Source organism: Lathamus discolor, chromosome 4 (assembly GCF_037157495.1).
Source record: "Lathamus discolor isolate bLatDis1 chromosome 4, bLatDis1.hap1, whole genome shotgun sequence".
Lineage (NCBI taxonomy): Eukaryota > Metazoa > Chordata > Aves > Psittaciformes > Psittacidae > Lathamus > Lathamus discolor.
The window spans coordinates 5,605,288-5,627,224 of record NC_088887.1 but is presented as its reverse complement, the minus strand read 5'-3'; the positions used below and the strand labels follow the sequence as shown (position 1 = coordinate 5,627,224).

General features: G+C 43.9%; 2 protein-coding genes across 3 annotated transcripts in view; one reads left to right on the top strand and one right to left on the bottom strand.

Moving 5' to 3' along the window:
• The first annotated feature begins 2,519 nt into the window (after nt 1-2,519).
• RIOX2 (ribosomal oxygenase 2) lies at nt 2,520-21,841 on the top strand. Its single transcript, XM_065676049.1, is given in 15 exon segments — nt 2,520-2,578; nt 2,684-5,139; nt 6,237-6,263; nt 6,599-6,751; nt 6,753-7,032; nt 8,376-8,495; nt 9,392-9,520; nt 12,452-12,555; nt 14,056-14,158; nt 14,783-14,932; nt 14,934-14,949; nt 15,450-15,538; nt 16,765-16,875; nt 18,029-18,063; nt 18,065-21,841. Coding segments are annotated over 14 exon segments (1,470 nt in total). The 5' UTR covers nt 2,520-2,578; nt 2,684-5,104; the 3' UTR covers nt 18,183-21,841.
• The window catches only part of CRYBG3 (crystallin beta-gamma domain containing 3), a 92,165-nt gene continuing 89,026 nt past the window's right edge, over nt 18,799-21,937 (bottom strand). For both annotated transcript variants that reach the window (XM_065676045.1, XM_065676046.1), the window contains one exon: nt 18,799-21,047. In XM_065676045.1, coding sequence (XP_065532117.1) covers nt 20,959-21,047 — 89 coding nt within the window. In that variant the 3' untranslated portion in view covers nt 18,799-20,958. The remainder of the gene's footprint in view (nt 21,048-21,937) is intronic.

Sequence of the window (21,937 nt, the reverse complement as noted above, 5' to 3'; positions counted from 1 at the left end):
AATGATGATAGTGACAGGTCACTTTGACACCCCAGAGGCTGTTTGACCCTAAATTAATTAAAAGTACCTTCAACTCTACCCCATTTTACCGGCTTTCGGCTATACTTTAAAGACCTCCACCCGCTAGTGCTCACTTTGCTCAAGAGCTAATTTATTAGAGGAACTTGCTTCGGAGAGCTCTTATGGACAGAAAAGAACAGCTTTTAATCAGGGCTGCTCAGCAGCAGCAGCAGCGGCAGCAGCAGCGGCAGCAGCAGCAGCAATCAGTCTGGCAGATCCCAGCCACGTGTAGCCTTTTGTTCCAGAAAAGTAAAAGGATTTGGAGAGAGAGTCAGGTGGCTGTAATACAGGAGGGATAGAACAAGCCCAGCAGCCCTGGACAAACTGAATAACTTAATAAAAGATGCCTTTCAAAGTAATATTTTCCTAGTGCTAAATTGTTATTAAGGAAGTATTTATGAGCAGACTTTCCATGTACTTTGTGTGGTGCTCCGTACTGACCACGTAGACCTGTTACACGTTTACACATCTTAATGACTGTCTTGGAGGCGTATGTAGTAATTTAATGACGTTTATGGCAGAAAACCAATGCAGTTCTGTGTGGCAGCAAATGATTTAATTTCTGATGAAACTGTAGGCTTTTGTGGCGTTTGTGTGTTTCTCTGGCTGGCAGTTACGAGTTGTATTCTTGTGGAGAGTTGCTATGTTGCTGAATGGTTAAAAGATAATGTTGGTCGATGAGACAATGAACATGAGCCGGCTTCAGTGTGCCCTCGCAGCCCAGAGAGCCAACTGTATCCTGGGCTGCATCCAAAGGAGTGTGACCAGCAGGGCGAAGGAGGTGATCCTGCCCCTCTGCTCTGCTCTTGTGAGACCTCACCTGGAGTATTGTGTGCAGTTCTGGTGTCCTCAACATAAAAAGGACATGGAGCTGTTGGAACAAGTCCAGAGGAGGGCCACGAGGATGATCAGGGGACTGGAGCACCTCCCGTATGAAGACAGGCTGAGAAAGTTGGGGGTGTTCAGCCTGGAGAAGAGAAGGCTGCGTGGGGACCTAATAGCAGCCTTCCAGTATCTGAAGGGGGCCTACAAGGATGCTGGAGAGGAACCCTTCACTAGGGACTGTAGTGACAGGACAAGGGGTAACGGGTTAAAACTGAAACAGGGGAAGTTTAGATTGGCTATAAGGAGGAAGTTCTTTACTGTTAGGGTAGTGAGGCACTGGAATGGGTTGCCCAGGGAAGTTGTGAATGCTCCATCCCTGGTGGTGTTCAAGGTCGGGTTGGACAGAGCCTTGGGTGGCATGGTTTAGTGTGAGGTGTCCCTGCCCATGGCAGCGGAGCTGGACCTGGATGATCTTAAGGTCCTTTCCAAGTCTAACTATTCTGTGATTATTTTCTTCCACGAGGAGCTGATAGAACACAGTCCCCTCTTTTACCTGTCATTGGAAGGTCATTGTAATAACTAACTTATGCCCCATCTAACTTTGTACTTACATTAGCATAGTAATGTAAGGCTGCTGAGGTTTCCAAAACGCACCTTTTCCTGGTGCGTTCTGTATGCTTTCTGCTTTGTATGCTTCAAGTTGGCAGCACACGAGATTAAACCTTTAGCAAAGCCTGCCTAACAATTTTCCTGACGTCTTTCAGACCATGTAAATCCAGCAACTGAGAGACATCTTTAATGAGGGTAGCTAATAATATTTCCAGAGGTTTCCATCTGCTCAGTGAGGATTATCCAAAGATTTCTTTGAGGAGCCTCAGACGAGCTCTGGAACAAGATTTTGGTCCAGGCAAGAGTAATACAGCTGAAAACCAGGCACTTTTGCGCGCATGAAGCCAAACCTTATACAAATAACCGCAAGGTTTTATGTTGTATTGATACCTGGGAATAAAGGGTTAACATTGTGCCTGCTTGCTTAAGCAGTCATTGTGCTTGGTGAAGCAGAACCCTAGGAGTCAAGGTTGCTAGAATGGTGAAGCAGAACTGTAGGAGTTACAGCTGCTAGGCAGAATTGCAGTAGAAACATTCGTAACATAACATGGATGACATTCTTGTTTAAATAGTGTCTATAGAAAGAAAAGGAACAAAAGATAACTAAAGTAACAAGATTTGCAAACTTGACAAGTTTTTGCTTTAAGATACATAAAACCGGCTTGTGCCGAGCCTGAGGTTTGGATAGGAGCCAAAACCCTACTGAGCGTGCGTGAAAACAGGCGGTTACTCGCGGTGGTGACGAGGAACTACATGCCTTCATCCTCACGACCCTCTAACGACCACAACCAGGAGGCACTGCGCAGGCGCATAAATGGGACGAACGCCAGAAAACTGATTATAATACTAGCCGGGAATAGGTTTTGCATATGTATTAGGCATGCAGCAATCTCATGTTTATGTGATCACTGTATGTAATACAAACAAACTGAGCGGCAAAGGAAAGGTGCGCATGCTCTTGGAGGAGCGCCTAAGCGCTGAGCGAAGCATACCTACTTTACAATTGTAACGAGTTGTGGAGTGCATCTGCGTATCAGCATATCCCATCTAATCCGTGTTATCTCCAACTTCGGTGGAGATACGGGTGTGTAATACTGGGGAATAAAGGAGTACTTTCCTCTCTCGCGCATAATGCCCAAATAACTTGGGCAGACGGAGAAGAAAAACGCCTCGCACTCATTGTTTTCAGGCGGCCATTGCTTTAAGACTGCATCGGCTGGGAGCGATAACATCGCGATAACATCGCGATCTCGCCACTCCGCGAGGTTAAATGGCGCGGAACACGAGCCCCGTTACCGCCCGGTACCGGCGAGCACCGTTCCTGCTCCGCGTCCTTCGAGCCGCCGCTTCCGCGACCTCAGCACCCCGGGACACCGCGTTTCCCCCGCCGCAGCGGGCAGCGGCGCGGCGCCCCTTCCACAGCGGAGTCACAGACCGCCGAGGGGCTCGGAAGGAGGCCGGAGCTGCTCGAGGACACCCCGAGCCCCAGCTCTCAACGGGACCCGCGGCCGGGTGCACCTGAAAACTCCGCCTCCCGAGCCGCTTCCACCCCGCCTCCGCCGCCATTTCCTCCGGCCGCCTGCTGAGGGAGCGCGCGCCGCCGGTGCTGTGGTACAGGGGGGCTAATGGCGGCGGGAGCAGGAGGCCGCCCGCCGCCCTCCTCCTCTCTCCTCCCCTCTCCTGCCCTCTCCTCCCCAGCCCCCGTACCCCTCCGGGTCGCGGGGGGAAGCGTCCATGGTGCGGGGCGCGCTGTGGCTGACACGGCTGGGCTCTGAAGGGGTTACAGCTGCTGAGGCACCGTCACCGTGTGGGCGGCCGGTGCGGCTGCCGGCAGCGTGGCCGTTAGGCTGGCTGGGGGCGAGGGGCGCTGGCTGCTCCTCGGAGCAGGGATTCGTGCGGTTTTCCCTTCCGGAAGAGCCGGCTAGAGCGCGGTCCGGCCGTGAGGGGCAGCAGCGTGGGCTCCGAGTCCCTGCGGCCATCCTCCTTCCTTCGGAGGGAGCTGGGAGCCCCGCGGCTGCTAGGCCAGTTCTGAGGCCTGAGGTCGTGAGTGGGTGCCTGTGGTGTGCGAGTCGAAAACACTGATGTGCAATAACCCCGGTGTGGAGCAGGTCCGTTCTGTTGATGTGTTTTTTCTCTAGGCCGCAGGGAAGGACGTGAAGGTAGTGGTAGATGAAAAATCGGCCATGAGTCCCAGTGTGCATTTACAGCCCAGAAAGCCAGCTGCGTGCTGGGCTGCATCGAAAGGAGTGTGACCATCGAAAGGAGGTGGTTCTCCCCCTCTGCTCTGGCAAAACCGCACCTGTAGCACTGTGTTCTGCTCTGGGATCTAAGAGGGACAAGGACCTGCTTGAGCAAGTCCAGAGGAGGGTCACAGAGATGAGTGGGGGCTGCAGCACCCCTGCTGTGAAGACAGGCTGAGAGAGTTGGGCTAGTTCAGCCTGGAGAAGAGAAGGCTCTAGGGAGACCTTATTGCAGCCCTTTAGTAGTTAAATACGAGAAGAAATCTGGAGAGGGACTTTCTGCCAGGGCAGGGGGAGCGGTTTTAAACTGAAAGAAAGTAGATTTAGGTTAGATACAAGAATAATTCTTTTCTCCTGCTGAGGGTGCTGAGGCGCTGGCACAGGGTGCCCAGAGCAGTGGCTGCCCCATCCCTGACAGTGTTCAAGGCCAGGTTGGACGGGGCTGGGGGCAACCTGGTCTAGTGGAAGGTGTCACTGCCCATGGGAGGGCTTGGCTATATGTTCTCTTCTAACCCAAACCATTCTGTGGTTCTACAGTTGCTATAACTAACAAAACAGGACGGAACAGCACATCGTGTAAGTGCAGCTGCATTGTGTAAGTAGTACATATCTGAATTTGTCTTTGTTGAATACAATGCGAGTGAGCTGATAGGAAGGATTTAGGTCTGGTATTCGAAACTGGCAATGCGGGGTTGGTTGCATTTGTGGTGTTGGCATTTGGGGATACCAGTTGTAGATACTGGTGTTGGCAGCATCTTCAGGTGTTGCTGGCAACTGAGGACTCATTTTCAGTTTTTTTTTGTTTGTTTTTTCTTTCCCAATTATTTTCCTGCGTCATAGAAAACTGTAGGTTGCTGCAGCCAGGAATGTGCCTTCTATTAGGAAGGTGGTGATGTGGATTGCCTCCTGCAGGATGAAGGAGACTGCTGGTTACTGGTGAGGTACAGGGTGTTACAGGAACTACAGATAAAACAGTGCCCAGGAGTTAGTGGATCAGCGAGGGACCTGCACAGTGCTGTGCAGGAGAAACAGTACTTTCTGTAAATACCAGAACTGGAGTGTAAGTTTCACGATAAGGGATCTGTGTACGTAAAAGCATCTTAATAAATGAGAGCATTTATTTTTGGGAGTAAAGCTGAGATGATTTTTTTTTTTTTAGTTCAAAATGAAGGCATCAGCATACTGTAACTCCTTGTGTTGGCTTCACAGACTTGCTCAGACATGCCCAGAGTCAGTTTGAGTTGACCAGCCAGCCCTAGTAGGCAAGCTGCTGTGCTAGCGGACTTGGTGCTGGGTCGTTGTCAGGATACGTGGTTCAGCTTCTCAGATAGGCTTTTACTGTTGCCTGGTGCTCTGAGCCGCTCTGGGGGATGAAATGCTGGTGCAGACTCAAAAGTTACGGCAAGTATGTCTGCACGTACTATGTTGTTAGACCTACCGTTACTTGATTTGTACCTTAAGTTTCTTGAGAACTTGGCAGCTAAACCCTTTGTGAATTAACTTTTATTTCTACATGTTGGACCAAGCATATTGTCTACCTGGGAAAAGAAATTGAATTGCTTCCAACCTTAAAATTAAATGAATGAAAAAATTATGCTACATAAGCCATAAAGTTTGACAGCTTGACAGAAATGAAAGCAGAATCGTTATGATTTTAGCTTTTGGTGTAATTGCGTAGCATCGACAAAAGGCCTAACAATGTTCCCTCTCTTCTGCAAACTTAGTTTTGCTAAGCATGGTCATTCAGGATAGACTATGGAGACTGCTTCAGAGGCTGAAGTGCGGGCCGCTGCCACTGGGTGGTGAGCATGGCTAGATGCCTGGCACTAAAATTGTTCCCAGGGCCTGAGACCTCAAGCAGGTGCCTTTACTTCATGTGCTTAAAGCCTGCTTCACCTGCAGGGAGTTTGCTCTTGAGTTTTTCTACTTCTTTGGCAGCTGCTGTAACCCTCCTGCCAATTGAATCATCCCCACCCGCTGAACCTGGTTACTTACTGCTCCTTCCCTCACAGTGATCTACTGTGTCACTTGGCCTCCATCTTTCTGTGCCCCTTTCCGTGGTGTTTTCTGTTCACTGGGTTGTGTAGATGTTAGTGCATGCTGTTGTACCAGTGTCAGTGTTCCCTCACTGCAGTAGCTGCCTTCTCTGTAGGTCCTGTTAAAGCTTTAGGCTGGTAACTGTACAGCTGTGTGGATGTTGGGTTTGTGCTGTATAAGCCAGGAGAGCTTAGCGTAGAACACACCACACCAAACCACTGGGTTGAACTGGTTGGGTTTGCACTTGAAGTGCCATACATCCTCCTCCATTGTGCTCTGGCTGGAAAGTTGTTGGGAAGTCTTCATTGTGCCTTTTTTCCCCCCAAATATTAATGCATTTCAAGGAAGTGTAATAGGGTACAAGTTTCTGATCCCATCCCCTTTCTCCACCCCCTCCTGCATGTTGCCATTAAATCCTCTTAAGGCTGACTGATTCTTTTCAACAATTTGCATCTCTTGCCACAGAAGACCAGTCTACCACGTGTTCTTTGGGTAGGTGGATTCCAGCATTTGTAAAGAGCTGTTGTGTGCCAACTGGGTTTCATTGCATCTTCTCTAGTACAAACTCAGTTGTGGGATTTGAGCTTCTGTGAGCAATGGCTCCAGATCAAGCCCTTTGGAGTTTGCTGAGTTTTGAGAGGTTTGGAGGCCTGTTGTGAGGTTTTGTTTTTCTGCTGCTGGGAGCACATAGTGAGCATCAGAAAGCAGAGCTGTTCCCAGCTTGCTCTGATTATCCCACTGGATAAGGCAAGAGGATCTGCTCTGGGCCCATGAGCTCTTGAGGTTGTTGCTGGTTGACTGCTTTGGTTCTCTCTCCTGTTCAACAGGAACATGCCCAAGAAAGGAGGGAGGCATGCTGACATGGGAAAAGATGGGCCTGCACGGTGTAAACGAGCAAAGGTGGAAGCAGCTTGTTCGCCATCAGCCATGAGTTTTGAGAACCCGGGCAGCCTCTTTGGAAGCTTGATCTCTCCCATCAAACGAGGTGTTTTTCAGGGAGTATTGGGAGCAAAAGCCATTGCTTGTTCAGAGGAACAATCCCCTGCTGGCTACCTACTACCAGTCCCTGTTCCAGTTGTCGTATCTGAAGGAACTGTGTGGCCGGGGTCTGTACTATGGGCGGGATCTAAATATCTGCAGATGTGTGAATGGAAAAAAAGAAAGTTTAAATCAAGAAGGCAAAGTGAACTACATGCAACTGAAGAAGGATTTTGACCAGAAAAAGGCAATGATACAATTTCATCAGCCTCAGAGATTTAAGGTTGGTTTGTTTAATTGAATATAATCAATGCATGCTTTATAATGTGATATGCTTTGCTTCAGTCATACTAGACAGAGCTTCATCTCTGCCTCAATAAATCTGGGGGGACAGCAGTGACCTGCTGAAATCCATACATGAACTGTAGTAATTTAAACTTGTAGTTTTGCACAGCCCGTCATGTTTCAGTGCTCATTAGTAAGAACAAAATCTGATTTGTGCTATAAAACCAAGTATTCTTTAGTTTATGTGTCAAAGCAGTTTTTTGCTTTGTCACATACAAGTTTAGAAAGAGAAATGCACAAAATGGATTATGTATCTGTCTCTTCTTAAATTATCACTTCTGCCCCACTGTTCTGTTGTGCAAACAGGGGCTTTTGTATTACTTTCCTTTAATGGAGGGCAAGGTGTGAAACCATGTAAAATGTTTCCAGGACACTCCACCATTCTTGCCAGTGACTCGCTCTGAATTGTACCATGGATATGTTCCACCCTTTTTTGGCTGAGTGTCCTCTCTCGTTCTTTTTGATGCTTTTGCGGTCTTCATGTATGAGAATGAGGCAGTGTTGTCTGCACAGTTGTGTGAAGGATTTCCATACTTTTTTTTTTTTTGTCCCTCAGTTCCAATACAATGTGATTGTGAAGTGGTCCATCAAGACCCAAATTGGCATCTGAGTTTGAAGCACAGTGTCACTGTCTGATCTCAGTTGAAGTGTAGCTGCAGGTGAAGTTGAAATGTTGCGTGGCTCATGCTGAAATCGCGCAGCTTGAGTTGAACCTACCTAAATTCTGGTTCAAGCTGCACTTGTGCAGGTCTAGGAGTTTCCTGATATGACTGTCATCCCATTGGCGCATTGTCTGTCACATGTGAGATGTAGAGGAATATTCTCAAATATTATATAGTACGTCTATACTATGTATATAATATTATGTATACCCAAACAATTGGAGTCACCGGAAAAAGGTGTCCAACGTTTGCATGCTCTGTTTGATGCTAGCTCATATAATGCAAGTCGTGCATGTATTTATTGTCTTCAGATGCTCTATGGTTTGTAGGATGATTTATTTGCTTCTGTCTAGTCTTGTTTATTTGTGCAACCTAAAAATGTCACAGGGAAGAGAACAAACATCAATGCTATGTTGGGGCACCAAACTTCTTGGTTTACAATTACATTCACTGCAGGAGAAAAACTCGTACAGAGCATCTGCCTTCGCAGCCTCTGTCTCCTTGTGGGGATACGATCATCCTCTAGAGCAACCTCTTCAGTGATGGGGAGGCTATGGGCTGGGTGGCAACCTAGCTTGGCTGAGCTCTTCAGCATTAACGGCATCCTTTCTTTCTAAAGGAGGAGCTGTGGAAGATTCAGGAGAAGCTGGACTGCTACTTTGGGTCTCTGGTTGCATCCAATGTTTACATGACTCCCCAGGGGTCCCAGGGCCTTCCCCTTCACTATGATGATGTTGAGGTAGGGCAGCACAGTGGTGGCTGTCAGACTCTGCATGGGCAGTGGATGTGTCCTTTTTTTGCCCCTGCCCCCCCTCTCCCCCCAGTAAAAAAGTTTGGCTTTTTTCCCCGCTGAAAACTTAGCAGTAGTTGGTTACAAGTGCTTACAGTAATTTTTCTTTAATTTTACTGAAAATAGTATATCTAATGGTAATGTCATGTGAACTGTGCTTTCCAGACCTGATCTTTCCATTAGATGAAAAGATAATTTGTTTCCCCCCTTCCTTACTTTTTTTTTTTTTTTTGCTCTTTATTATTTTAATTTCCCTTAAATACATCTAGAGTTTTGATTTCCTTATGCTTGCTGTTCAGCAGCCACACAGTCTGGATGTTCTGGTGTATACTTTCAACCCCAGATGCTCACAGCATGTTTCTGATGCTTTGTTTGTCAGCGAATGGTGGCAAGACCTCTCTCACCTGAGATTTTGAGTATCTTTGTGGTAGGCATTACGTCTGAGTTAGTTGTCTGGCACTTATTTAAGGGCCTGGAGAGAAACAGTGATTTGGGAATGTCTACCTTAGGATGAAACCGATCACATTTCACAGCTCTTCTCTCTGTTGCTCTCTAATTAGAGCCTAAAGAAATAGTTCAAATGTATATTTCTGCATTGTAGACATCTAAAAAGTAATACGAAAGGAATCCTGCTGTGCTGTGGAGGTGCTGAGAGCAGGGAAGATAAGATCTGTTTCTCTTGTCACAAAAGCAACCTCTGTCACTTTGGTTTGCTTTCCATTCCTTATTTCTGGCATGATTCCACAGACTTTCCAAGTCAGAAGATGACTCAGAATTCCTGATCAGTTGGATGTGTGAGGGGCAGCAATGCCTCCTTATGTATCTGGATTGATGGTCTTTTGCAGGTGTTTATCCTTCAGCTGGAAGGTGAGAAACACTGGCAGCTCTATAAACCGACGGTGCATTTAGCTCGGGAATACAACGTTGAATCGGAAGACAGGATTGGGAATCCCACACGTGAATTCCTCTTAAAGGTATTATAACTGAATTGTTTTACATGGCCTGGGTTGTGGTTGCCAGAAAAGTAGGCACATTTGAAATGGTCTGTTTCTTGAAGGCAGTATTCTGAATGATGGTGGTTGTGAAGTTGAGGGGGGGATTGGTGCACAAAACGTCATGAGCACAAGAGATCTGGGTGCCAGTTGTCTAACCTATCCTTTTTCAAGGGCTTCCTTTGCTGTAGTACCTAAATCATGGACCGAGAAACCAGTTATTTCTGGAAATTCTCCAGTATTCTCCAAGTTGGGCATCCTGACTCCTGGATCATGTTTGTGGAGTTGTGTGCATGAAAAACCCTAGCCTTGTATATGGTTATGAAACATTTTAATGCTTTTACGTGCCATCTGTAATCCATCAGGCTAATCCTTCTATGCACTGAGACTTACTGCTTTACCAAAGGTTGTCACTGTTCTGGTGAATCAGTTTTAAATATTTACCCTTGGCTGTTAAACAAAAGCATGAACTAAACCCCATATTAATTTTATGTATTAATTGGTTTTGATTTTTTTCTTTTCCCTTTCCCAAACCCAAAACCAGTATGACTGTTTTTTTTTATTTGGAATAAAAAGAGCATTTCATGAAGATGAATGAATGCAGCCCATTTGACAGCAAGGCATCTGATACTTGTCCTGTTCTGCTCTATGTGCTTGTGCTTTTGAAGCATAGTGTTTATCCTGCAGACAGCGCTGCACTGTTGGAAGCCTCATTAGTTTCTCTGCCTTGTGGCCTGTCTGTAGGGCCTCTCTCTGCAAGGTCTCTGCTCTTCCCATTGTTCAGTCCTGTTTTTGGCTGTAGGTAGTTTCTGTATGACACATTTGATATGATACTGACATCATGAGTTGTGTAGTTTGACAGCTGGTAATGTTTAGAATTGTCATGACCTATTGGGTGATGCAAAGCCTAGTAAATTACAAGTCCGTTTTTAATTCTGGGAACTTTTTGGGCTGGACTTCAGTGCCTTTGATTTTTATGGAATAATGATGCTTCTCACACGCCATTTTACTGGCATTAATGGGGTGACAGTGCTTGCTTCTGGAAAGGGCTTATGAATGATGTAAGGTTTTTTTTTTTTTAAGGTTATTTTTCTTCTGTTTGATGTTCTACAGTTCCCATGACCCATTTTTTTTCTGTCAGATTTTCATTGTTTGTCTGGAGCTGTCTCTGACAGGGATGTTCTCAAATTCCCTGCCCAAACATCTTGCTAGAATATATCCTTTCTCCTTTTTTGTGTTCTTGCCTGCATTCTGTCTTCCTTGGGCAGCTTAGAACAAACGGACCAGTTGGAGACTGTACTGGTGGTGTTCTCCCATCCCACAAAACCTGTTAGGTGGGTGAGAGCAAAGCATGCTGGTTTGTGTATAAGGTTCCAGCAGGCTGTGGCAGTGGCTGGTTTGTTACTGATGTCAAGCACAGCTTATTTGACAGGAGGTGATCTATCCTTTTTTCTATATGATTTTCCATTTTGATTTCCTGGTACTTCTCCCTTGTTCTCTCCTCTTTCCTCCAGTTAAGAAGTAAGAAGGCAGCAGAGTGATCCTGCATTGTCTCTTGTCACATGCTCTGTCCTCCCCCAGCCTGGGTGTTGCCACCTGGAATCTGAAGATCCTGGTTATTTTAATGGCAGAGTGTTGTCATTGCTGGCTCTTGTGAATGGTGGTGATGAGATTGTCCAGCAGATAAGATCGATAAGAGCTGGACTTTGCAGCGAAGACTACTTGGAAAAATCATGATCCCCGCTTCTTAGTGGTAGGCATAGGCTGCTGCAGCATGAAATAACTTCTTTTGCAGTCCAGTTTGTCACCACTCTGGCAGATGTTCAGGGCTCTTGCTGTTCCCCTGTGTGACCCTTCCTCCAGTTTATTTTCTTACTGAGGATGTGCAGCATAGCAAATGAAGAGAATTAAAAATACTCTTAGTTGGTTAGTGTAGTCCCTGCACTGGTAAGGAAGGCAGTTTATTAATAACAGAGACAGGCTTGCTTCAGAGCAAGTAGATCACACAAAGCTGATCTGTGATGCTTTACAGCTTGTGAGAAATGGATGAGGAGACTTGATCTTGCCAAGTCCTGTGACGCCTCATAATCTAAAGAGACCTTTCAGTGCAAACTCAGGTAGTATTCACTTGAAATGTATTTGTGTTACAGTTCCCTGGGTGATGTGACTGAATTTAAGGAATGGTAAAATTAAAATGGAATCAACTTTCACCACTGTTGCTTTGTGGATTTTGACTGTGCTATCCAACTATATAAATGTTTATAGGAGAAGCCGTAAGTAAACTGATTTTTCCTTCTTGGAGGCAATTATGTGTACTTTGTGCTTCTCCCTTAATCTTGACTTCCCTGGACCTAAATTTTTATCAGTGTGGAGATTTAATTTAGGTAGGTGAGAAGAAAGGTAGGAGGAAGGTTGTCCTTGGTTAAGTGTTTTAACTGGAAGTTTCAGACAACAGTACTGTAACAGATTAACATCTTAATAGAATATTTGGCTTTTCTTGTGGGATATTGACCTTTTAATGTGATTTTCCCAAATTCACTTTGTATTGGTCCTCTGCTAACCTGTTGGATTGTCAGCAGGTTCATCTCAGCTGCTTGTCTCCTTTATGCAGCTGAGTTGGGGTGTGAATGTTCTATCATGGTGAAAGCTTGCTTCCTATTTTCAGACTGGTGTATAGTAAATATTGGCAGGAAGTTGGAAAGTTTAAGGTATTGGACTTCTGGCTTAAGAATGTTTCTATGTTATTAGTTTCTATTAGTTTCTGTGTTATTAAAGTGTACAATGGCAGGTCTCTTATTTTGTGATTTTAAAGAAGAGATGTTGTCAGTCTGTCTGCTCAGGGAGTATTTTCTCTATTTTGACTACATTTAGGTTTGACCAGGTGCCCTGAATCAATTCTCCATTTTCTTGCAGCCAGGTGACTTGCTGTACTTCCCGAGAGGGACTATTCACCAAGCTGACACTCCTCCTGGGATCCCCTATTCTACACATGTGACCATCAGTACCTACCAAAACAGGTAAGTATTCTTTAGCTTTTTTTCAGTATGCCTTTTCTGAAATGGTTTTCTGCCAGATAATGTGTGTGAATAGTACAGACCTGAAATCAGTGTTTCAAAGAAGCAATGTCCTGTTTCTTAAAATGAACCCCCCCTTATAATGAGCTCTGCTTAGCTCTTCTCTGTGTTCATTCTATTTAGCCCTTGTGTGATTTGTTTTCCTGTGAGTAACACAGGGATAGGGCATGTTGCCTTTGCCCCAGAGATGTAATGATATGAATATATTTTGGTACCCCACTATTATGTATGTGCCCTGATGTTAAGTTACAGAATCTAAGCTAGTGTTCAGGTAGCAGTAATTGAAGGCTTGGTTTTTGGGAGAAGGAGGGGTTTGTTTGAAGCCACCTGTTTACCAGGTTTTTGTGCCACAAGCTTGATTGCTTTTTAATTTGTTATTTTATTATTTACCAGAGGTAGACTTTAATGTGGAAGGTAATGTTACACCTGCAAACTCAACTGGTGTGTTTAAAAAAAACCAGCCCTCTAAAGTAGTGTCCTGAGATCAGTGCTGGAAATGGAGAGTGCTGGGAGGGGGCAAGAGCAGAGGGTGAAGTACGTGCTGGAGGACAGGCCCTGCTATGCTCCTTGCCCTAGTTTTGTGGAGGCTGCTGACAGCAGTGGATACTGGGCATTTGTCCGAGTTGTTTGCCTGTTAAACCAGCCTCTGAGGATGTGGTGGGGAGAGAGGCCACATGTGGACAGGAGAGTACTTTTGCATGAGCGGCACACCTATTCCTGATGAGCTTGACTCAAGCTGGGCAGAGAGTGCAGGCAGTAGTTCTCCCTCCCCTCCTCTTGTTTCTTCTTTCAATTGGGGAACAGAAGCACAAGATATCAAAGGCCTTGTTTTATTGTTGCTGTTTAAAGTATGTAGGCTAACAGTGGGGGTTTAACACAAGGCATCTGCAGGGTGCCTGTTAAGTATCACTGATATAGCTGTAGAGGTACGTTAGGGGTCTTGTTCCTGGGGTCACAATTAAGTCTGTAGTAAAGATAAAAGCTGATTTAAGGATTTGATAACCCTGAGTGCATTACTTCCTTCAATAGAAGTGTGTCAAAAGCATGTTAAATGACACCCCGCCACCACCACCACCTCATTGTGTGCAGTGAGTTTGTATGTGCATGCAGTTGGATAATAGTGGCCCTGGTAGTAATTTCTTAATTCACTGAGGTCGGCTTGAAGCTGAATCCACTGGTAAATGGCAACTGCCTGAATGAAAACTGGACCCTTCTCAAGCCAGTCCCTTTCCTCTGTGCCACTGACCTGGAACTAGTGAGGATGCACATACAGTTGAGAGTGAGCTACTGCCTGGGACTACAGAGGGTAATGGAAGGGCTAAAGGCATGAAGCAGATTTGGAATTAGAGCACTGTGTTTCCAGCTCTTTACATCATTTGTCTGTTTTATTTCAGTGCAACTATTTTAATAATTATAATTACTGTTTTAATTCCTGTCCCTCAGCTCTTGGGGAGATTTCTTACTGGATGCAATTCCTGGCCTTGTGTTTGATACAGCAAAAGAAGACGTGGCACCGCGGACAAGCATACCAAGGAAGCTTCGTATGGTAAGTAGGTGGGACTAAAGGGAGTAACAGTGCATCCAGCTGGAACTTCAGCACTGAGGCAAGCGTGTATCTTGTTGATCTGCTTTGAAAGCTCAATGCAAAGTTACTATGTATCTTGTCCAGTAGCACAATCACTTCTTTTGAAGTCTTTGACTGTTCAGAGGTTTGCTCCATCTGAAGCATTGTCTGCTTCTTTGCACTGCCTTTCTTTTGTATCACAGTGTCCTTGTATAGCTTGTTTCCTTCTAAAAGTAATGGTGTTTGCTTTGGAGCTGTCAGACAAGCTTTTGAATCTTTAAAAGTCAGCAAAGCTGTAAATTGTTCTGTGATCTCGTTGTGGTAGTCCGGTTGTGCTGCTGGCTAGCATGCAGAAAGAACAGGTCCCTTTTTTAGCTACAGTAGCAAGTCTTTTAGCACAGCAGGTAGCTGTGGAGTGGGAGAAAATGAACATCAGCCTTGGTGCATGGACAGCTCATGGGGAATGGGTAGAAGAAAGGGTTGTGTTGGGAGTAAATGTTAGCCTCTGCAAAGCTGAGAGAGGAATGTCCAGGTTTTCACTGTGTTGCTGCACCTCTTTAGGCTAGTCTGTTTAGCTTAAATTCATGTAACTATGTGCATGTTTAGCAGGTGGATGTAGCTGACTCAACAAAAAAGCTGAGCAGCCTTTTGAGGTGGCTTGCAGACCATCTGGAAAACACCAGAGAACTGAGATCATCTGACATGAAGAAGGATTTCATTATGAACTGGCTGCCACCTTGCTTGGGATGTGACTCTTGATACTTTGACTCCAGGTAGATTTGAAGTTACCAAACTGGCTGATGAGATGGTACAGCTGTTGCTAGCTCTGCCTCTTAGAACTGTGGTATTTTATGGTAGGCAGAGATCATGGTCTAGCATCAGCCTCATGTTGTGCTAGGCTCTACGTGTGCATTTGCACATTCCAGGTGGTTAATGCCCTGTACCTGCCGGAAGAGACGACACATCTCTCTCAGTAAAATAAAGGTTGTACTAGACTGGCAGCTTTAATAAACTGCTGTGTACTGAGACTGTTTAACTGGTAGAGTTTGACCTTATGTTCTAGCTTGCTGTTACAGCTGTCTGTAGACTATAAAGATGAGAGAATTAAAAATTCCCTCTCTCGCTTTTTGCTGTCTGGGTTTGACAGCGTGGGTGTTTAAACATAGGTTAGCAAAGCAATTGCACCACAAGAGAGTGGGCAGTGCACAGAGGTCTCAGCTTGTGCTGTCCGTCTGGTTTCCTTCCTTTCTAATGAAGAATTTCTTTTACATAGGTGGGAAATTTCCAAAAATTGATAGCAAAATCTGACTGCAGTTCAGAGATCACGCAATCATTACAGTGGAACCAGACCAAGAGAACTCTGTAAGTACAGTGAATGCCTATTCTATGCCTAGGCTTGGGGGTGTACAGTGGGGAGCACAAGGTATGTGAACTGTTGCTCTGTACTGGTCTAAAAGGGTTGTGCAGTTAATGCTTAGATTCTGCATCCCATTAGGGTTTGGTAGGAGACAGTGGGCTTGTTGTCGAGCAGAGACAACAGGCCTTCCTGGAGAGCTGCAGGCTTTTATCTGAGGCTAGATCATTACAGATAGAGGCAATTTAGCAGCTGTAATGATCTGTAGCTTTTGATAATGGATTTTGGGGTTTTTTTTATTCTTTGTATTTGAGAGCATGAATAAATTATAAAAATAGGTTCCTTCAAGAGAGGGAATTTTCTGGATTGCAGCTGCTCCTGACTGTGGTTGCATTTAGTCTTCACTTCCCAGTTAGCCTTGTCCCTAAACAGGGACCAGTGGTACTGCAAAGTTGTTCTACAAAATAGGTGCTGGCATCTTGCAGTATATTGTGTTCAGACTAATTCTTAGTTATGGAGGTTCATTAGTATGGAATTGTAGAAGTGCTTTTTGTTGTCGTAATCAGCAAAGGGGAGGGTGAGGGTGGATGGGGCAGACTATCTTGTACTTTTACTGGCTGTTTTTGTATGTCTAGGTTTTCCTCCCAGGCAAACGTACTGTGACTTTCTGACTTCTCTTGTCTGTTTTGTTTGTGTCCTTATTGCTGTGAGACTGTGTAGGGTTTGGATATTTTTTCTGTTAGCTTTTGCCACCTTGCCTTTTGATGTCAGATAAACCCTGAATAACAGCCCACATGCAAGCCTTTTGGACACAGATATGGTGTGAGACCTGCCCACAGCACTCTGAATTGGTTTGCACAGCTTTGACCAAGAAGTGGTAACAGGCATATGACTCTTCAAGGGACAGATCAGGATCAGAATGGAAATTTACTGATGCCCACTTGTTCATTAAGACCTTCTGGGAGATGCACCTTAAACGCTATGCTTTCTATAGAGCATCAGACCTGTGAGTCTGGTGGAGGCAGTGTTAAAGCAAAAGGTCATAGGTTGTATATAAATTTTCAAAGAGGGTTTGGAGATTCCCTTATGGCTGTTGGATCATTCAATTGGGAATGTTAATTGCTTTCAGTGATGCAGCAGTGCACTCCAGAATTAAGGGGCTGATGTCACTTCAATGAGCTAAATTTGAGGCTGTGGGTCATACGTAACTAACTGTTCCCTTCTTGTGTTTTAGGATGAAATTCGCAGAGAGATGGATTATGTGTATCATTCCTTAAAGAACAAAAGAGAAACTCACATGATGGGGACTGAAGAGGATACAGCCAGTGAGGATGGCACACCCCAGGTTTGTGCACACACACACCCACCTAAAGAAGCTTTACTGTGTTAGATGAGCTTGACTAAATGGTAGCAGGGTGCTGCATCGCAACACAGACGCAGTTAGTTCAGTAAAACTAAGGAATGTAATCTTATGCTTGAAATGTTAGATATGTTAACAGAATTTCTTGCATATGCCTCATTCGTATCTAACGAAGCTACTGCAGTGGCCAAAAGTGTCTCTTTCTGCTGTGTGCTTCAGCACATCCTTTATTACAGCTACTAAATACAGCAGTGCCTGGTCAGTCATAGCAGGGAACACTGTGCCTCATGCACATGTTTATGCCACATTGAACCTGTTAGGTTCTGTGTCAACTGAACCATCCTGCAAGATGAGTGTTCCTTTTACTGAAATGTAAGGAAGGAACTTTAATATTGTTAATAAAGACTGCAGGTGGTTCATTTGCATTGTACCTGCTGAGTAAGAATGTGCTTTTGCAGGAAACATAAGCACTCCTGAAGAGTGGCTGTGAGCTTTGGAATGTTTTGTTCCACTTCATGATACTAAGAAGATCTGTCTTAGGTCTGTGCCGTGAACCACTTGACTACACTTCTGCACAAACACACTGTAGAGGCAAAACAGAACACAGCCTGTTCTTGTCCCAGTAATCACAGCAAGGCTTTTTGGCTGGCAGTTACTTTCCTTTTAAGGTAAATCTCACTTGTCCTCCAGTGCAGAGAATAGGGGTAGATGATGTTGTATGCTGGCTCCTGTACAATGTGTGCAAATCTTAGACTATACCTTCCTGGCTTAAATACTCCGGCTGCAGCAGTGGAGGTCCTCTGTGGTGCTTGTTTACTGTGTCCAAAGGCTATGTGTGGCATATAGAAGCTTCCTTCTATCCAAAGATAATAGGCAAGAATATAAATTTAAACGTGGTATGTCATTCTTCAGTGTAGAAGCCAGGCTCCTGGGTGAAGTATGCTAGAACATGTAAGAGAAGTGAGGGATTTTTGTTGAGAGGTGGTAGGATAATACTGCATCATTTGGAAGATGCACTTAGAAACACCAGTATGATGTGGGAAAGGAGCATGCGCCTGCTGATCAGTAACTAAACCCTAACACACTGTAATAAGGGACACTGTGTTTTGCTAAAAGATCTTTCTTCTTTTCCCCCCAGCAGACTCATGGACTGCGGTTTCCTTTGTCATACTTGGAAGCAGATTTGGTGTAGCAGCACTGTTAGTGTTAAAGAGCTTAAGCTTGCCTCAGATGAAGAGAAGGAAAACCTTGCATTGTCACTATGGACTGAATGTCTAATTGAAGTTATTTGATGCTTTTGTGAAAAGCTACTTCTACAAGTAGTATTTCTAGCCATTAAGAATCCCTTGATTTTTGTTATATTTTTTTTATACATCCAGGGTTGTAGTGCTGTCTGACAAGTCATTGCAGTATATTTATATTTTGATGCCAAATACTTCCCTTAGCTTTGGGAAAACAGGCACTGGGAAAAAACAGGTAAGCTGCTTAGTGTCCAGTGACTGCAATGCCAGGTCTGTGACTGGATGAATCTACTCACGGTAACACCACAGTGCTGTGGTATCTCCTTTCCTCTGTCTATATGCTTTCATGTGGAGGACATCTAAATGTATAGATGGAGCATGCTCCAGGAGCTTGGGCTAAGAACAGGAACTAATGGTTTTTAATGTGTAAAGTTCACCAGCACAAAAACCCATTTGTTCTCTTTGTTTGCCCCTAGAGAACAAAAGCTGCTCAGGAAAAGCTGTGTCTGTTTTTTCCCAAAAGGGTGAAGACTTTGCTCAAGAAAACCCCTTTCCTCTCAGATGAGAGGAAACCACTGGAATAATCAAACTATTGTAACCACTGGTTATAATTTGTAATCAAACTGTATGGTTTTATAGCTTGTAATCAACCTATAACCACAGGAAACCACTGGAACAATCAAACTATACTATTTAATGTCTGCCTCCATTTTACATGAAAGTAACCCAAACCTGTAACTGGAATATACATCTTCAATGCTCATTGAGTGTTGTTTGATGGGAGCAGTGCAGATACTGCAGATATTGGACATCAATATTTAATATCATAGAATAGTAAGGGTTAGAAACACCTTAAGATCATCTCTTTCCAACCCCCCAGTGTAATGTCACAGTCACGCATTCAATATCCTCATCCCTTTTCTGTCTATTTGAAAGGAAATATTTTACAGGAACATGCTTTGGCCCCTGCTAAAAAGGAGAGTTGTATTTAGGTTGTTTAAAAAGAAACCAACAAGCAAAATGTTCCTCCTAAAAAAGTTTTATACAATTAAAATATACACGCTTGGCATTTTACATTCAAGATCTCTTCAGTACAAAAGCCTGCTTTTACTTGGCTATTTAACACTGACACATCAAAGAGGATTTAGTCATCCTTTGCTAAAAGACTAGAACTTTTTACACAGGCTTTTAAAATTTCATATGGAGAGCAAGTCCCATGTAGAACTCTTGACATACTGACTTACACAGAAAAGCCTAAACAAGTGCTGTAGCTGGTAGAATATATACAGACAGTGGAAAATCTGTTACTTAAACAGCAGATTTAGGATAATTTTAGAATGTAAAATAGTAAGTGCAAGTAGATTTATTTTTAAATAATACTATATAGAACTCCATTTCATAAAAAAATAGACATCCATTTATTTTATTTCTGGCAAACTTAGGGTTATGTGGTTGTATGTGTTTGGGGATGTGCCTGAATGAACAACTGGAAGAGTTACAGCTTTTGGAAACCAAAATATCCATCTGTAGCTAACCTCAACAGTTACAGAAATACATACCCTGAATATACAAAGAAGGAAAAAAATACCTTTTTAATGAAATAGATTAGTGATACTGAAACCAAATGAAGTTACCAGTAATCCAGGGGGACTTCACATCAGGTTTTCAACAGCTGTCTACAGTTCTGCCCATTTGCTTTTCAAGCCTGCAACAGCTGCACTCCAGTCAGGTATTTGGTGCTGTCTCAAGTGATAGCTCATAAGCTGGCTGCACAGTGCTGAAACTGAGGGAAGGGCCAGCATGTCCTTATCCTTTGGGCTAAGATGCCTGAGGTGTTGATGAGCCACAGTAATGTGAACATGTAGTTATGCTGTTCTTTTTACATGAAAGAAGTTTGGAAATGGCCTGCTAGCACCTTTGAAAATACCTACTAGGAATCATCTTCTGAAGGAAGATGTGGTTTCAAGACCAAATTACATAAAATTAATCTATATACAGCAAAACAATTTTAAAAAAAAAAAATTTTTTAAATCATTACTGCTCTAAATGGAGCTAGCCCTTGTAGAAGTCTAGCCTGACCCAGGACCGTTTCTTCTGATACGTGTAGATATGGCTCCATGTTGAAGGTGATCTTCAGTGATTTCATTGGTTGGAAACAGGCCATGGGTCAGCAAAACCAGTTCCTGAACCTGGAAATTTGGTACTGCTAAAACAAATGAAAATAAAGACCTACCAGTAACATGGGGGCAGGGGGAAGTCAGGCTTTCTCTACTGCTTCAGTTCACATGCTGAGCTGGTAATTCCAGTTCAACATTGTCTTTATGAACAAAGTAAACTGCATTTAGCAAGAGATACGGTTTGAGCTTCACAGTCACTTGAAACCTAAACAGTTTCAATTGGGACATGGAAGTCCAACACAACCTCTTTCATGCTGCTTTCATTCTTCAGGGAGCTTCCATCAGTTTGAGGGGAAGGTAAAGACAACACTTCTAAAGAGGCTTTCCCATATTATCCTTTGCAGTTCACATCCTGCAGAACTTGTAGTCTCTTTTCCTTTACTTCTAATACTCCAGATGAAAAATAACAAGTGACCTTCACAGGAGTGGCCTCTAAAGCACAGCTTCCCTGCAGAAAGACATGATATCAACCTCCCATCTTCCATATTTGTGCAAAATTCAGTTGTTTTCAGGAGCTGGTGCTTGGTAGGAAGGAAAGCAGAGAGGAGTTGCTGCTTAATGTTCCAGTGGTGTGTGACTTCAGTAGTTGTTTGGGTGTTCTTCCCTCTAGGTGTTAATAACACATACAAGGTCCATCTTTGTGGTTTTACTCACAATATTTCAATATCCCATTTTTGTGACTGTTTGTTGTCTACCAGCTGATTCATAATGACATGATTCTTGTCATAATAATTTCCTCCTAAAAAAAAAATCATGAAGGCAAAATTGTAAAAAGAAATGCTCAGAGAAGCCTATGTATGATCTTTAAGTAGGAAAATCAGATGGAAACCAGAAATTCTGTCAGATAGGGAGTTGTTTCTGCCCCTCTGCCTGTTATGTTTGTCCCCTTCAAATAGTCACTTGTCAGCTTTAGCCCTGAGAGGCTCCATTGGTCAGGAAGCAGAACGTACCACAAATGTACCTTGATGCACAGAAATAGCACCCCTACAGACACTTTGCTTTCAGCAGATACTAAGCTCCTGCTATATGGATTTTCAAGGTACATATTGCTCTAACAAGGAATACACAAATTCACAAGTAGATGTGTAATGATTTGGTGTAGCACATCTGTTTCAACCACAAACTTAAGAGGTCCTTAAAATAAGATTTCTCTCCTTTGAATACACATAGCATAGAAATGACACTGAATTGTTTTATCATTATACCATACATAGCAATTGACTAAAAGAAACAAGTTCCGAAGAGCTATTAAACAGGATCGCACAACCCCAGCATTCAACATTGTGTTGTGCTGTAATCTAGGCAGCACAGCTTGCAGATACTGTAAGAGCTGCCACCACTATCACCTGATTGCATTTAATGGCTTTGTAGTAACTAGGAATTAATAATGGTGGTTAAACTCCTATTCTGTGGTAGCTTTTCCTTCTCCATTTTGTCTTCTGTCACTTGCATTTCTTGCCATGAGCGCTACCGATCTCCCTCAAGTAGAACAGTTAATCTGATCAAAATAAACCTCTGGGATCTAAAGAGTAAGGTTCCCCCCGCCCTGTTGTTTCTTGTCCTATTGTCAAGCAACTGGACATAAACCTAACAGGATTAAGTATTTAACCTTCAGTGCAAAAAGAGCTG